The sequence below is a fragment of the Sturnus vulgaris genome, chromosome 33 (genome assembly GCF_052056855.1).
Source record: "Sturnus vulgaris isolate bStuVul1 chromosome 33, bStuVul1.hap1, whole genome shotgun sequence".
NCBI classification, from domain to species: domain Eukaryota; kingdom Metazoa; phylum Chordata; class Aves; order Passeriformes; family Sturnidae; genus Sturnus; species Sturnus vulgaris.
The window spans coordinates 377,409-393,768 of NC_142275.1; the positions used below are offsets into that span (position 1 = coordinate 377,409).

Consider the following 16,360-nt stretch of genomic DNA (forward strand, 5'->3'; position numbering starts at 1 on the left):
GGGGGGTGGGGGGGGGGGGGACCTGTGAACCCCCAAAACACCTCCCTGACCCCCCCCCCCATCCCCTCCCCTCCCCAAAATCTCCCCCCCACCCACCCAGAGCACATCCAGCGCATCATGACCCTGGAGGAGTCGGTGCAGCACGAGGTGATGACGGCGATCCCAGGAGGTGGGGGGCGCTTTTTGGGGTCCCCTGAGGGTTTGGGGGGGGGTCCTGGAGGGTTTTTGGGGGGTGTTTTGGGGTCCCCTAAGGATGGTTTGGGGGTATCCTGTGTGTTGGATTTTGGGGGGGTTTGGGACACCCCGAGTGTGACCGCAGGGCTTGGAAGATTTTGGGGGAGTTCTGGGGACCCGCTGTGGTTTTTTGGGGGGTCTGAAGCCCCCCGAGACCCCCCCCAAACCCCAATTCTCCCTCCCCGTGGCAGCTCTTGGACCCGGAGCCGTTGGAGCCGATGGCGGCCGAGAGCTACGGGAACTTCGACGCTCAGGTGAGGGGAGGGGGGGGGGGGGGGGACAGATTTTGGGGTGGAATTTTGGGGTGCCGGGGGGGGTCTCTGAGCCCCCCTGACCTCCCCCCTCCCCTTACCTGTGCCCCCCCAGTCCCGCCGTTATTATTTCCTGAGCCAGGAGCCCCCGAGGAGGCCGGGGGGGGGTCGGGGCAGCGCTGCCGTGAGCTGGAGCAGCAGGTGAGGCCTGGGGTCACCTGGGGGGGGGGGGCGGGTCCCCAAATTCTGCGTCCACCTGAGGGTGAGGGGATTCTCTGCTGTTTTGTGTGAGGGGTGGGAGCGCCTTGAGGGGGTTCTGCACACCTGGATCCCGCTCTGCACACCTGGGCTCCTGCCACACACCTGGATTCCCCCCCGAAACTTAACGGGAAAAGATTTTTGGGTGGTTCTTATGAGGAGGGGGAATACCTGGGAGGGGATCCCGCACACCTAAGCCCCCTCCTGCACACCTGGGCCCCTCAGGTGGCCACGCTGCTGGAGGAGAAGGGACACCTGGCCGCAGAGAACCGGGCTCTGCGGGAGCAGCTCGACTCGGACGCCGCCGGCGCCGCCGCCAAGTAAGCTGCTGCGGCTGCAGACGCAGGTGGAGGAGCTGCAGGAGGAGAATTACAGGTGAGCCCTCAGCCCTTGGGGTCCCCCCCAGTCACCTGTGCACCTCACCTGGCCGGGGGGGTTCTCCTGGCAGGCTGGAGAGCGGCAAGGAGGAGCTGCGGGCGCGCTGCTCGCGGCTGGAGCAGGAGGCGCGGGGGCTGCAGGAGCGGGCGCAGGAGCTGAGCGGGCTGGCGGGGGAGGCACGGGCGCTGCGGGACGAGATGGACCTGCCTCAGGTGAGATACACCTGCTCAGGTGAGCCTGGGGTACCTGCTCAGGTGAGCTGGGAGGCCTCCCAGCACTCTGCATGTCCCGCAGTGTCACCCTCACCATTGCGATGGCCGCGTGTCGTGGCTCAGGTGTCTCACCCTGGGCTCAGGCGTTGCGGGACAGACTCAGGTGTGCCGGGACGTCACCGTGCCCGCTCTCACCTGTCCCCCCCAGGGCATCCTCGGCTCGGGCCGGCCGGCTGGAGGCGGCGGTGGCCACGTACCGGGGCCGCGCGGCGGCGGCGGGCGAGCTGCGGCGCTGGGTGCGGGCGCTGGAGGAGCGCCACGCCGCCCAGGTGCGCCGTGCAGCTCACCTGCAGCAGCAGCTGGGCCGTGCCCAGGCCAGCTGTGCGCAGCTGGAGGCCGCCCGCAGGCAGGTGAGGGGGCGGGCAGGGGCGGGCAGAGGGGGCTGGGCTCGGGGGCCAGCGCGCTGGTGGCCCGGTGGTCCCCGCGCAGGTGGAGGAGCTGAGCGGGCAGCAGGCGGAGGCGGCGCTGAGGGCTGAGAAATGGCACCTGGAGTTCCGGCACCTGCAGGAGCGCTTCGAGGCTCTGAGCCAGGAGAAGGAGGTGGGTGGGGCTCGGGGGACGCACCTGGGGACACCTGTGACGCACCTGGGGACACCTTGGGGACGTCTCTGACCCCTCACAGCGGCTGCTGGAGGAGCGGGACGCGCTGCGCGAGGCCAACGAGGAGCTGCGCTGTGTGCAGGTGCAGCAGAGCTACCTGAGCCAGACAGGTGAGGCTGGTTTCTGGGGTGTTCAGGGGTGACAATTTTGGGGTGTCACCCCCCGCCCATAATTCACCTTTTACCCCCACCCCCCCAGACACAGGCCCAGCCCCTCCCCGGAATTTGGCAGCTGAGATCCTTCCTGCAGAGCTCAGGTAGGTATCCAAAAAACATGGCGGGGAGGGTCCCCCAAGTTTTTTGGGGGTCCCCCACGACCACCCAGGTGTCCCCCCGCCCCTTCCCAGGGACACGGTGACCCGGCTGCGGAGGGAGAACCGACGGCTGCGGCTGCAGCGGGACCAGCTCCAGCACAGGTGGGGAAATGGGGGTGGGCGGGGGTCAGGGGGTCCTCAAAAGACCCCCCCCCAAATCCCTGACGAGCCCCCAAAATCACAGGCTGGAGGCCACGGAGGCAGCTGAGGCTCGGCCAGCGCAGGGGAGGCTCAAGGAGGAGGTGAGTGAGTGGGGGGGGACCGGGGAGATTTTTTGGGGGGGTCCCAGTTCATTGTGTGGGTCTCATTGTGTTTTGGGGGGCACCACGTTTTTTTTTGGGGGGGGGTTTCACTTCTCTCTCTCTCTCTCACTTTGCCCCAGTTTTTGCTGCTGGACGAGACCCCGGAGGACCTGTGAGTTTTTTTGGGGGGAAAGGGGGGAAATTTGGGGAGCCCTCCCGACATCCCCGACCTGTGACCAACCCCTGCTCCCCCAGGGATGAGCTGCCAGAGGGAGAGGAGGAGGAGGACGAGGAAGAGCTGGAGCCTCCCAGGGCTGGTATGAGGGGGTATCAGGACTTGGGGTGAGAATTTGGGGGGTTTCTGGGGGGTACCCAGATGTTTGGAGGGAAGGAGCAGCAGATGAACTCTGCCTCAGTTTCCCCATGAAGATTTGGGGTGGTTTGGGGGGTCTTTCCTGGCTAATCTCCCTCTTTGTTCCCTTTATGGGCTCAGGATTTAGAGGTTCCACGAGATCGCCCCCCCCAAAAACCCTCAGTACCCCTCGGGGACCCCCCCAGAACTCCCCCTTGGCCCCAGTCCTGCAGCTCCTCCGGAACCAACTGCAGGAGAAGGACGCGCTGATCCGGCACCTGGAGGTGAGGGGTTAAATGTGGGAATGGGCTGGGGGGGGTCCTGGGGGGGTCCCAAACTCCGGCTGAGGGTCTTGGGGGGGTCCCAAACTCCGGCTGAACCCCCCTTTCCACCTTGGACACCCCCCCAGAACGACTGGGAGCGCAGCCGGGCGCAGCGGGAGCGCGAGGAGCGGCTGCTGGTCACGGCCTGGTACAACATGGTGAGCGAGGGGACACGGGGACACCTGGGGGGGGACACGGATACACCTGGGGGGGACACTGATCCACCTCCATGGGGTACAGGTGTGTTGGGGGTGACACAAATGCCACAGGGAGCGGCTGACAGGGGTCAGAGTTACCTGTGGGTGGCTGAGGGAATCCATGATGGCGTGTGTGTGTGGGGGGTTCTCTGTCCATTCGAAGTTTCCCTCCTTTCTCCAGGCTCCGTGGGTCTGGGGAGAGGTGGGGGGGGGGATGCGCCTCCATTATCCCCTCATGTCCCCTCAGGGCCTGGCTCTGCAGCAGCAGGAGGGGGGGACGCCATCCCGGGGCCTCCCCAGCGGGGCTCAATCCTTCCTGGCCCAGCAGCGCTTGGCCACGGTGGCCCGGCGGGCACGGACCCCTCACGGCCGGGCTCCCCCCCAGCTGATGGAGGGGGATCCCCCAGGACGCCCCCAGGCCACGGGGGATCCCCTCACTCTGGGCTGGTCCCATTTCACACACTACAGGCCTGAGCTCCCCACCTCGTTTTGTGGAGGGGGGCGGGCCCGGATTTTGCTCCCCGATTTTTTTTTTCAAGGGGGGGGCTTTTAGCACTTCTATTTTTGTAGCTTATTTCGGGGGGGCTCTTGTGTGTGGTACCCCCGTAAAATCTTCTAATAAAGCCTCAGGACTCAGCGCTGGAGATTTATTATGGGGGGGGGGAACATTGGGGGCTTGTACAGAGCTGCCCTCACGTTTTCCCGCCCTTTTCCCCCCCCTCACGTTTTCCCGCCCTTTTTCCCCCCCTCACGTTTCCCGCCCTTTTTGCCCCCCTCACGTTTTCCCGCCCTTTTCCCCCCCTCACGTTTTCCCGCCATTTTCTCCTCACGTTTTCCCACCCTTTCCCCCTCTTATTCCCTGGTTTTAAATTGAGGGAAACTCCATGTTTTTCTGTTAAAAAACCACCATTTTTGGGACATTTTGACACCGTTTTCCCCTTAAGGTTCCTTAAAACAGAGGGCCCCTGTTGATGAAACTCTTAAGTGGCCCATAAAGAGGCTCCTTTCAATTTAAACCCTTAAAAATGACGGAAAACAGAGCTTCCTCCTCAATTTAACCGTTTAAACAATGCAAAACCTAGATTTGCCCCTCAACTGAATCCCTAAAATAACAAAAAGTGTGTTTTCCTAGTCAATTAAACCTCTTCACATCATAGAAGTGGAACGCTTTTCCTTCAATTCAAACGCTTAAAATGGTTCAAAAGTCTCTTTTCCTTGAATTTAATCTCTTAAGCCCGCAGATAAAACGCCGCGTACGGATCCACAGCTGTGTGTGTGCGCGCCGGGGGTGTCGGCGTCGTTTTAAATCCGCCGCCATCTTGCAAAGGGCAGAGCGGCGGCTTCCGGCGCGTTGTGCGCATGCTCAAGAGCGCGGGCGGGACGCCGGAAGTGCGCCACTCGCGGGCGCCATCTTTGAAAAGGGCAGAGCTGCTGTTTGTGCGCATGCTCGGGAGGGCAGGCGGGGCACCGGAAGTGCGTCACGCGCGGGGCGGAAGCGGCCGGGACGGGCGGGTGCCGGAGGGTCGCGGCGGCCGCGCCATGGTGGATTACAGCGTGTGGGACCACATCGAGGTCTCGGACGACGAAGACGAGACTCACCCCAACATCGACACCGCCAGTCTCTTCCGATGGCGGCACCAGGTGCGCCTGGGCCGGCCCGCACTATCCCCACCCCCCCCTCACCGCCACCACAGCCCGGCACTCCGCGGGAGCCCCGTTCCCATGGCGACCGGGCCCGGGATTCCCGGAGGGAAGAGGAATGGAAGGGGAACGGGGATGGGATGTGCTCCTGTTCGCATGGGCGCCCGTCCCTGGCACCTCCGTGTGCTGTGGGGGCCTCTCCGCGGGCTGCCCACACGGACGGGGAATGAGGGGGGAGATTTTCTGCTTTTCCCATCCCAGCCATTTTTAGGGACCGCTATGGGGAGGAGGCTTCACTTTTCGCTCAGGATCAGCCCCTTATTCCCATAGGATTGACACAAAATCCCCTAAATCGTGAGGGGGCTCCCTGTATTCCCATAGGATCATCCCTGGAGCCCCCACGGGGGGAGCTCCCCCATTCCAGGAGCCCCTTTTCCTCTCCGGCCTGAATTGCAGCTGAATTCCTGCTCCCTTCCCCCAGTCCCTGCTGCGTCCAGGGATTTCTTATTCCCTTATTCCATTATTCCCTTGTTCTTTATTCTGTTATTCTCTATTCCTTTATTTCCTTATTCTCTTATTTCTTTATTCCCTTATTGTGTTATTGCCTTATTCCTTTATTCCTTCGTTCTCTTATTCTTTTATTCCTTTATTCATTTATTCTCTTGTTCTCTTATTCTATTACTCCTTATTTCTTTATTCTCTTATTGCCTTAAATCTCTATTTACTTATTTTCTTATTCCTTTATTCCCTTATTCCTTTATTCCCTTTTTCCCTTCCCTTATTCCCTTGGGAACCCCTTTGGGGGGGTCACAGACACCCCCCCCCCCCCCCCCCAAAAAAAAAAAATAATTTTTTTTTCTCTGTGCCTCCCCAGAAACGAAACCAAAGTCACACTTTGCAAAGATTTCGGGACCCCTGAAACCTCCACAATCCCCCCCCAAAAAAAAAAAAAAAAAACCCCACAAAATTTTCCCAGCTCCAAAACCCGAGAATGCTCCAGCTCCTGCAATCCCGTTCCATTTTTTTTTTTTTTTTTTAAATTTATTTTATTTCTCCCCCCCCCCACGTTTCCCAGGCCCGTGTGGAGCGCATGGAGCAGTTCCAGAAGGAGAAGGAGGAGCTCGATAAAGGCTGCAGGGAGTGCAAGAGGAAACTCGCCGAGTGCCAGAGGAAGATGAAGGAGCTGGAGGTGGCCGAGGGCGGGAAGGGGGAGCTGGAGAAGCTCCAGCCGAGGCCCAGCAGCTGAAAAACGAGGAGAGGAGCTGGGAGAGCAAACTGGAGGAGCTGAGGAAGAAGGAGAAGAACATGCCCTGGAACGTGGACACGCTCAGCAAGGACGGCTTCAGCAAGGTGGGCCCCAAAATCCCCCAAAATCCCCCCAAATCCCCTCAAAATCCCCCAAAATCCCCAAAATCCCCCCAAATCCCCTCAAATCCCCCAAAATCCCCCAAAATCCCCTCAAAATCCCCTCAAAATCCCCCCCAAATCCCCCCCCAAATCCCCTCAAAATCCCCCCAAAACCCCCCAAAATCCCCCCAAAATCCCCTCAAACCCCCCAAATCCCCCCAAAATCCCCTCAAAATCCCCCAAATCCCCTCAAAATCCCCTCAAAATCCCCCCCAAATCCCCCCAAAATCCCCCAAAATCCCTCAAAATCCCCCCCAAAACCCCTCAAATCCCCCCCAAAACCCCCCCAAAATCCCCCCAAAATCCCCCCCCAAACCCCCCAAACCCCAAAATCCCCTCAAATCCCCTCAAATCCCCCCAAATCCCCCCAAAATCCCCTCAAAATCCCCCCAAATCCCCCAAATCCCCTCAAAATCCCCTCAAATCCCCTCAAAATCCCCCCAAAATCCCCCCAAATCCCCCCAAAATCCCCACAAATCCCCCCCAATCCCCCCAAAATCCCCCAAAATCCCCCCAAAATCCCCTCAAAATCCCCCCAAAATCCCCTCAAATCCCCTCAAATCCCCCAAAATCCCCAAAATCCCCCCAAAATCCCCCCAAAATCCCCTCAAATCCCCCCAAATCCCCTCAAAATCCCCCCAAAATCCCCCAAAATCCCCTCAAAATCCCCCAAATCCCCCCAAAATCCCCCCAAAATCCCCTCAAAATCCCCCCAAAATCCCCTCAAATCCCCTCAAATCCCCCAAAATCCCCCCAAAATCCCCCCCAAATCCCCCCAAATCCCCTCAAATCCCCCAAAATCCCCAAAATCCCCTCAAAATCCCCTCAAAATCCCCCCAAATCCCCTCAAAATCCCCTCAAATCCCCCCAAAATCCCCTCAAATCCCCCCAAATCCCCCCAAAATCCCCTCAAATCCCCCCAAAATCCCCCCAAATCCCCTCAAAATCCCCCCCAAAATCCCCCAAATCCCCCCAAATCCCCCCAAAATCCCCCCAAAATCCCCTCAAATCCCCCAAAATCCCCCCAAAATCCCCTCAAATCCCCCAAAATCCCTCAAAATCCCCCCAAAATCCCCTCAAATCCCCCCAAAATCCCCTCAAAATCCCCTCAAATCCCCCAAAATCCCCTCAAATCCCCAAAATCCCCCCAAATCCCCCCCAAATCCCCCAAATCCCCTCAAATCCCCTCAAATCCCCCCAAAATCCCCCAAAATCCCCTCAAAATCCCCCAAAATCCCCCCAAATCCCCTCAAAATCCCCTCAAATCCCCCAAAATCCCCCAAAATCCCCCCAAATCCCCTCAAAATCCCCCCCAAAATCCCCCCCAATCCCCCAAAATCCCCCCAAATCCCCTCAAAATCCCCCCAAAATCCCCTCAAATCCCCCCAAAATCCCCTCAAAATCCCCTCAAAATCCCCCCAAAATCCCCTCAAAATCCCCCCAAAATCCCCTCAAATCCCCCCAAATCCCCCCAAAATCCCCCCAAATCCCCCCAAATCCCCCCAAAATCCCTCAAATCCCCCCATCCCTCCCCCTGGGACACCCCCAGAGCGATTCCCTGCTTTTCCCTTCACTCCCAGAGCGTTTTCAACGTGAAGCCCGAGGAGAAGGAGGAGACGGAGGAGCAGAAGGAGAAGAAGCACAAAACCTTCGTGGAGCGCCACGAGAAGCAGATCAAGCACTTTGGTGAGGGTTCTGGGGGGGCTGGGAGCAGATTTTTGGGCTTCCCCAAACTCTGGGAGCACCAAAACGTGTCTGGAGCAGCCTGGAATTCTTCACCCTGCTAAAAAAAATCGGGGATTTTTGGTGATTTTTCCCACTTTTTTTTTTTTTCCCCTTCATTCGAACAGAATTTGCAGGGAATTTAATTAAATCTCAGAACAAGTCACTGCCGTTGCTCCTCGCTGTTTTCCTGATGAACTTTAGGATTAAATCTCTCATTAATGAGGGTTTTCATTAATGAGGGTTTTCATTAATGAGGGTTTTCCTGTTCCCCAGGGATGCTGAGGCGTTGGGATGACAGCCAGAAATACCTTTCTGACAACCCTCACCTGGTCTGTGAGGAGACAGCCAATTACCTGGTGATCTGGTGCATCGACCTGGAGGTGGAGGAGGTGAGAAACTGGGGGGAAATCGGGATAAAATCAGGATAAAATGGGGTAAAATCAGGTTAAAATGGGGTAAAATCAGGATAAAATGGGGTAAAATCAGGTTAAAATGGGGTAAAATCAGGATAAAATGGGGTAAAATCAGGTTAAAATGGTGGTAAAATCAGGTTAAAATGGGGTAAAATCAGGATAAAATGGGGTAAAATCAGGTTAAAATGGGGTAAAATCAGGATAAAATGGGATAAAATCAGGTTAAAATGGGATAAAATCAGGTTAAAATGGGGTAAAATCAGGATAAAATGGGGTAAAATCAGGATAAAATGGGGTAAAAGCAGGATAAAATGGGGTAAAATCAGGTTTAAATGGGGTAAAATCAGGTTAAAATGGGGTAAAATCAGGTTAAAATGGGTAAAATCAGGTTAAAATGGGGTAAAATCAGGTTAAAATGGGATAAAATCAGGATAAAATGGGGTAAAATCAGGTTAAAATGGGGTAAAATCAGGATAAAATGGGGTAAAATCAGGATAAAATGGGGTAAAAGCAGGATAAAATGGGGTAAAAATCAGGTTAAAATGGGGTAAAATCAGGATAAAATGGGATAAAATCAGGTTAAAATGGGGTAAAATCAGGTTAAAATGGGTAAAATCAGGATAAAATGTGGTAAAATCAGGTTAAAATCAAGATAAAATCCTTTTTTTCCAGCTGGAGTTGTCTCACTCTCACTTTTCTGTTTTTTTTTTTCCCCCGTTTTTGGGATCAATTTTTGAATTATTGAGATAAATTTGGGATCATTTTGGGATTGATTTGGGAATCAATTTGGGATTAATTTTGGATTAATTGGGGATGAATTTGAGATCCAATTGAGATCAGTTTGGATAAATTTGAGATAATTTGGGATCATATTGGGATTAATTGGAATCAACTTGGGAGCAGTTTTGGATTAATTAGGGATCAATTTGGATAAATCAGGAATTAATTTGGGATCCGTTTGAGATGAATTTGGGAATTTTTTTGGGATCAGCTTGGGATCAATTTGAATCAATCAGGGAATTATTTGGGCTCAATTTGGAATCATTTGGGGACCGATTTGGGATCAATTTGGTATTAATTTGGGAATCAAAAATCAAATCCAAGCCAACCCCCTCCTAATCAACCTCCACAGCCGGGTCCAGCCAGGGGGCTCTGGGCTGGGTGAGGAAATTGGGGGAATTTGGGGGAATTTGGGGCATTTTTGGGGATTTTTTGGTGCCGTTTTTTCCCCCCAGAAACACGCCCTGATGGAGCAGGTCGCCCACCAGACCATCGTCATGCAGTTCATCCTGGAGCTGGCCAAGAGCCTCAAGGTGGATCCCAGGGCCTGCTTCCGGCAGTTTTTCACCAAAATCAAGGTAAAAAAAAAAAAAAAAAAAATCCCAAAATCCCTCCCCGAGGTCCAAAGGGTCCGGATTCCCAGAAATTTGGGTGCAAAATCCACAAATTTCCACTCAAAATGGGTCAGTCCCTCCCTGGAGGTTTGGGCGGGGGAGAAGGGGTGGAATTGGGGATTTTGGGGGTTGGAATTGGGGGATTTTGGGGGTTGGAATTGGGGATTTTGGGTTTGGAATGGGGGATTTTGGGGTTTGGAATGGGGGATTTTGGGGGTTGGAATTGGGGATTTTGGGGGTTGGAATTGGGGGATTTTGGGGGTTGGAATTGGGGATTTTGGGTTGGAATTTGGAGTTTAGGGTTGGAATTGAGGATTTCTCGGCCGATTCACGGATTGGGAATGAGACTTTGGGATTAGAATTGGGAGTCCAGGGCTTAAAAAAGACTGAAAAATCAAACTTCAGCCCCTCCCCAAACCCCTTCCCTCCCCAGGGCCCGGTTTGGGGCTGTTTTTGGGGCTGTTTTTGGGCCGGTTTGGGGCTGTTTTGGGGCCGGGTTTGGGCCGGTTTGGGGCTATTTTTGGGCCGGTTTGGGGCCGGGTTTGGGGCTGTTTTTGGGCGGATTTGGGCGGATTTGGGGCTGTTTTTGGGCTGGATTTGGGCCGGGTTTGGAGCAGCCTTTGGGGCCGGTTTGGGGCTGTTTCTGGGCCGGGTTTTGGGCTGGTTTTGGGCCGGTTTGGGGCTGGGTTTGGGCGGATTTGGGCCGGTTTGGGGCTGTTTTTGGGTCGGTTTGGGGCTGTTTTTGGGTCGGTTTGGGGCTGTTTTTGGGCGGTTTGGGGCTGTTTTTGGGTCGGTTTGGGGCTGTTTTTGGGGCTGTTTCTGGGCCGGGTTTGGAGCAGCCTTTGGGGCCGGTTTGGGGATGTTTTGGGCCGGGTTTGGGGCCGGTTTGGGGCTGTTTCTGGGCCGGGTTTGGGGCTGTTTTTGGGCTGTTTTTGGCCGTTTTTGTGCCGGGTTTGGAGCAAGCCTTTGGGGCCGGTTTGGGGCCGTTTTTGGGCTGTTTGGGGCTGTTTTTGGCCGTTTTTGTGCCGGGTTTGGAGCAGCCTTTGGGGCCGGTTTGGGGCCGTTTTTGGGCTGTTTGGGGCTGTTTTTGGCCGTTTTTGTGCCGGTTTGGAGCAGCCTTTGGGGCCGGTTTGGGGCCGTTTTTGGGCTGTTTGGGGCTGTTTTTGCCGTTTTTGTGCCGGGTTTGGAGCAGCCTTTGGGGCCGGTTTGGGGCCGTTTTTGGGCTGTTTGGGGCTGTTTTTGGCCGTTTTTGTGCCGGGTTTGGAGCAGCCTTTGGGGCCGTTTTGGGGCCGTTTTGGGGCTGGTTTGGGGCTGTTTTTTGGCCGTTTCTGTGCCGGGTTTGGAGCAACCTTTGGGGTCTCCTCCCCGTGCCCCCCAGACGGCCGATCAGCAGTACCTGGAGGGTTTCACGGAGGAGCTGGAGGCGTTCAAGGAGCGCGTTCGGGGCCGGGCGCGGGCGCGGCTCGAGAAGGCGCTGCGGGACTACGAGGAGGAGGAGCGGCAGAAACGCCTCGGGCCCGGCGGCCTCGACCCCCGTGGACGTCTACGAGTCCCCTGCCCGCCGTGAGTGCGGCCGGGGGGTTTGGGGGGGTTTTGTTTCTTTTTTTTGGGGGTTTTTTAAAGTTTTTGGGGGGCTTTTGTTCTTTTTTTTGAGGTTTTTTTGGTTTTCTTTGGGGGGTTTTTTAAAGTTTTTTGGGGGTTTTTTGTTTCTTTTTTTTGAGGTTTTTTTGTTTCTTTTTTTTGGGGTTTTTTGATTTCTTTTTTTCGGGGTTTCTGCCACGTTTTTTTAAAATTATTTTTGGGCGGGGGTTCGGGGTTTTTTGTTTGTTTTTTTGGAGGTTTTTTTGAGTTTTGGGGGGTTTTTTGCTTTTTTTTGTTTGGTTGGTTTGGGTTTTTTTGGGGGGGTTTGGGCTTTTTTTGTTTTTTTTTTCTTGGTTTTTGGGGGGGGTTTTTTGTTTTGGTTTGTTTTTTTTTTTGTCGGGGGGCTTTGGGTTTTTTTTTTTTTTGTGGGAATCTGTGGCTCCAGTGGCTCCCAGTGGCTCCCAGTGGCTCCCAGTCCCTCCCAGTGCCCTCCCAGTCCCTCCCAGTCCCTCCCAGTCCCTCCCAGTCACTCCAGTCCCTGTCCCCCAGGAGCTGCAGAAATGTTTCGATGTCAAGGACGTTCAGATGCTGCAGGACACCATCAGCAAAATGGACCCGACCGTGAGTGTTGGACCCCAAAAAAACCCCCGGGGGGGCTCCTAAATCCCTTGGGAGGGGGTTCCCAAATCCCCTGGGGGGGTTCCCAAATCCCTGAGAGGGATCCCAAACCCCTCGGGGGGTTCCCAAACCCCTCGGGGGAGTCCCCAGACGCCTTGCTGACCCTTTCACGATTTTATTTTTTATTTTCGCTGCCGTTTCAGGAGGCCAAGTACCACATGCAGCGCTGCATCGACTCGGGGCTCTGGGTGCCCAACGCCAGAGGGGGGGAGGGCGCCGAGAAAGGAGCAGGGGAAGCCAAAAATGAGGAAACCAAAACAGAAAACAGCCCCGAGGACAAAGCAAAACCCTGAGACGGGCGACCACGACAGCAACAACAACAAAAATACAGGTGGAAAACGTAAAAAAAAAAAAAAAATTGGAAAAAAAAAAAAAAAATGGAATTAAAAGCCGCACATCCCTCGTGAGAAAAGCAGAAATGGGGGAGGGGTCTTCAGCCCCTCCCCCCTCCCCTCACGCTCCCCCCTCAGCGCTTCTCACACCTCAGAGACTTTTTTTGGGGAAAGTTCGGGGAGGTTTGGGACCCCCCCACCCCCGTGGCCACCCCGAGTTGGGATTTTGGGGTTTTTTTTGGGGCGGCCGCGGTGGCAGAGAGGAGAATAAAGAGATTGGAGAGGCTGAGCGTGGATTTGGGGGATTTTTGGGGAAATTTGGGGGAGTTTTGGGGTGAGAGTGGGGGGCAGGGGGCACAATGGAGGCTCCCAGTATATCCCAGTCGCTCCCAGTTATTGTGACCCCCCAACCCCAGCCCTTCCTGGGGGGGATTTTGGTGGGGGGGAGCTCTCCAGATGTGGCCCCCGCAGTTTGGATCCCAATCCAGCTGTGCCCTTTCCAGCAATCCCAGTCCGGATCCAGCCCAAGCCCAGTTTGGGTCCAGTCGCGTTCCTGGTGCAGCTGTGGGCCCCCAGTTTGGATCCAGCTGTGGGCCCCCACTTTGGATCCAGCTGTGGGCCCCCAGTTTGGATCCAGCTGTGCCCCCCCCACCCCCATTCAGATCCAGCTGTGCCCCCAGGCCCCGCCCCTGGCTCGCTTTGGCCACGCCCCTTTCACGTCGCGCCTCTGGAGGCTCCGCCCTCTTCCGCCTTCCTCGCAAACCCCGCCCCCTCACGCCTCTCAGCCAATCAGAGCCTTTTTCCGCGTCTGTGGTCGCCAATAGGATGTGGGCGTGGCCTGGAGGTGGCACCAGCCAATGGGAGGCGGCGTGGAGGCGGCGCTGACCAATCACAGCGCGCGTCTTTCGCAGCCAATAGGGAAGCGGCGGCTCTGCGGGGCGGACGGAGCCGGAGCGGCGGCCGGGCCGGGCCGGGCCGGTACCAACGGGGGGAACCGGGGGGGGGGGAGCCGGTACCGACACCGGAACCGGTGTTAACGGGGGGTGATACCAACAGGGAGGGGGGAGAGACGGGACAGAGGCGGGGACTGGCGGGAGGAAGAGTCTGAGAGTCTGAAATGGGTCAAAATCCACCCCAAAATGGGTCAAAAATTCGACCGGAAATGGGTCCAAAAGTCAACTGAAAATTGGTCAAAATTCACACTGAAACGGGTCAAAAGTTCACCCCAAAATGGGTTAAAATCTCATCCTAAGTGCATCAGAAATTCAGCCCCATATGGCTTAAAAATCCAACGGGAAGTGGGTTAAAATTTACCTTGAAATGGGTCAAAAATTCAAACAATCTCGTTTTTTGACCAAGATCCCATTTTTTAATCAATATTTCCTTTTTTTTTTCCCCCCAATATCCCATTTCTCCAGCCCCCTATTCCCTTTTTTTAACCCCTATCCCATTTTTTCCCAATATCCCATTTCTCCATCCCCTTTTCCCGTTATTTTTCCCCCCCTTTTCCCCTTATTTCATCCCCAATATCCCATTATTTTATCTCCCCGTTTTCCCGTTATTCCCCGTTATTTTATCCCCGGTTATTGATCCCCAGCTATCCCCCGTTATCGATCCCCGTTATTTTATCCCCGTTATTATTTTATCCCGGTTATTTTATCCCGGTTATTTTATCCCGGTTATTTTATCCCCCTTATCGATCCCCGTTATTATTTGATCCCGTTATTTGATCCCGTTATTATTTTATCCCGTTATTATTTGACCCCGTTATCGATCCCCGTTATCGATCCCCGTTATCGATCCCCGTTATTTTACCCCGTTATTATTTTACCCCGGTTATTATTTTACCCCGTTATTATTTTACCCCGTTATTATTTATCCCGTTATCGATCCCCGTTATCGATCCCCGTTATTTTATCCCGTTATTATTTTACCCCGTTGTTATTTTACCCCCGTTATTTTACCCCGTTATTATTTTATCCCGTTATTATTTTACCCCGTTATTATTTTATCCCGGTTATCGATCCCCGTTATTTTATCCCCGTTATTTTATCCCCGTTATTTTATCCCGGTTATTATTTTATCCCGGTTATCGATCCCCGTTATTATTTGATCCCGTTATTTTACCCCATTATTATTTTACCCCATTATTATTTTACCCCGTTATTATTTTACCCCGTTATTATTTTACCCCGTTATTATTTTATCCCGTTATTATTTTATCCCGTTATCGATCCCCGTTATCGATCCCCGTTATTTTCCCCCGTTATTATTTTCCCCCGGTTATTATTTTATCCCGTTATTTTATCCCGTTATTTTATCCCGTTATTATTTTCTCCCCGTTATTATTATTATTTCCCCCGTTATTATTTTATCCCCCGTTATTATTTATCGATCCCCGTTATTATTTTCTCCCCGTTATTATTTTCTCCCCCGTTATTATTATTTTCTCCGTTCCCGGTTCCGCAGTGGCGATGTCTCGGCCGCGCACTGTGCGGGTGTGGCTGCACTGGCCGGGCCCGGGGCCGCGCTCTCGCTCTCGGTTTTATCCGCGGGGGCGCTGAGCGCTGAGGAAATCTGCATGGAGCTGGCGAGGGGCCTGGGTGAGCACCGGAACCCCGCTCCTTCCCTTATTTGATTTTGGGTTATTTTGGTTTATTTTATTTTATTTTATTTTATTTTATTTTATTTTATTTTATTTTATTTTGTTTTATTTTATTTTATTTTATTTTATTTTATTTTATTTTGTTTTATTTTATTTTATTTTATTTTGTTTTATTTTATTTTATTTTATTTTATTTTATTTTATTTTATTTTGTTTTATTTTATTTTATTTTATCTTGTTTTATTTTATTTTATTTTATTTTATTTTGGTTTGGTTTGGTTTATTTTATTTTGTTTTGTTTTTATTTTAATTTAATTTAATTTTTATTTTATTTTATTTTCCCAGGGATCAGCGCGGTGTGCTGCATTATTTTTATATTTTATTTTATTTAATTTTAATTTATTTTATTTTCCCCAGGGATCAGCCCAGTGTGCTGCATTATTTTTATTTTTAATTTAATTTAATTTAATTAATTTTAATTTAATTTTATTTTATTTCCCCCAGGGATCAGCCCGGTGTGCTGCATTATTTTTATATTTTATTTTACTTATTTTTATTTTATCCCCCAGGGATCAGCCCGGTGTGCTGCATTATTTTTATATTTAATTTTCCCCAGGGATCAGCCCGGTGTGCTGCATTATTTTTATATTTTATTTTATTTATTTTTATTTCCCCCAGGGATCAGCCCGGTGTGCTGCATTATTTTTATATTTAATTTAATTTAATTTATTTTCCCCAGGGATCAGCCCGGTGTGCTGCATTATTTTTATATTTAATTTAATTTAATTTATTTTATTTAATTTAATTTATTTCCCCCAGGGATCAGCCCGGTGTGCTGCATTATTTTATATTTAATTTTAATTTATTTTATTTTATTTATTTTTATATTTTATTTTATCCCAGGGATCAGCCCGGTGTGCTGCATTATTTTTATATTTAATTTTAATTTATTTTATTTTATTTATTTTATTTATTTCCCCCAGGGATCAGCCCGGTGTGCTGCAGCCTCTTTGCCCTGTTCGAGCCCCGGCGCCGGCTCTGGATCCCCCCGAGCCATCGATTCCAGGGCGGGGCCAGCGGGAGCCTCGAGCTCAGGATGAGGTGGGGCAGGAACGGCAATGGGGGAATCTGGGCTGGAATAATGGAAAAAAGGGGTTAATTTGA

At 52.8% G+C, this 16,360-nt stretch overlaps 3 protein-coding genes across 3 annotated transcripts in view; all 3 read left to right on the plus strand.

Moving 5' to 3' along the window:
• The window catches only part of LOC106862987 (hook microtubule tethering protein 2), a 28,831-nt gene that overhangs the window by 2,329 nt on the left and 10,142 nt on the right, over positions 1-16,360 (plus strand).
• Positions 118-4,056, plus strand: LOC148220634 (protein Hook homolog 2-like). Its single transcript, XM_088154963.1, has 16 exons — positions 118-147; positions 426-488; positions 601-669; positions 969-1,063; positions 1,192-1,352; positions 1,397-1,743; positions 1,823-1,933; positions 2,016-2,103; positions 2,192-2,249; positions 2,340-2,408; positions 2,491-2,548; positions 2,689-2,720; positions 2,804-2,865; positions 3,042-3,184; positions 3,310-3,381; positions 3,668-4,056. Exons 1-16 carry the CDS (start codon positions 118-120, stop codon positions 3,971-3,973), a joined length of 1,764 nt encoding a protein of 587 aa, XP_088011089.1. The 3' UTR covers positions 3,974-4,056.
• On the plus strand, positions 4,865-12,880 carry LOC148220635 (hsp90 co-chaperone Cdc37-like). The gene is given in 9 exon segments (XM_088154992.1): positions 4,865-5,061; positions 6,137-6,287; positions 6,290-6,411; positions 8,049-8,154; positions 8,467-8,582; positions 9,842-9,964; positions 11,379-11,535; positions 12,117-12,202; positions 12,403-12,880. Coding segments are annotated over 9 exon segments (1,113 nt in total). The 5' UTR covers positions 4,865-4,959; the 3' UTR covers positions 12,553-12,880.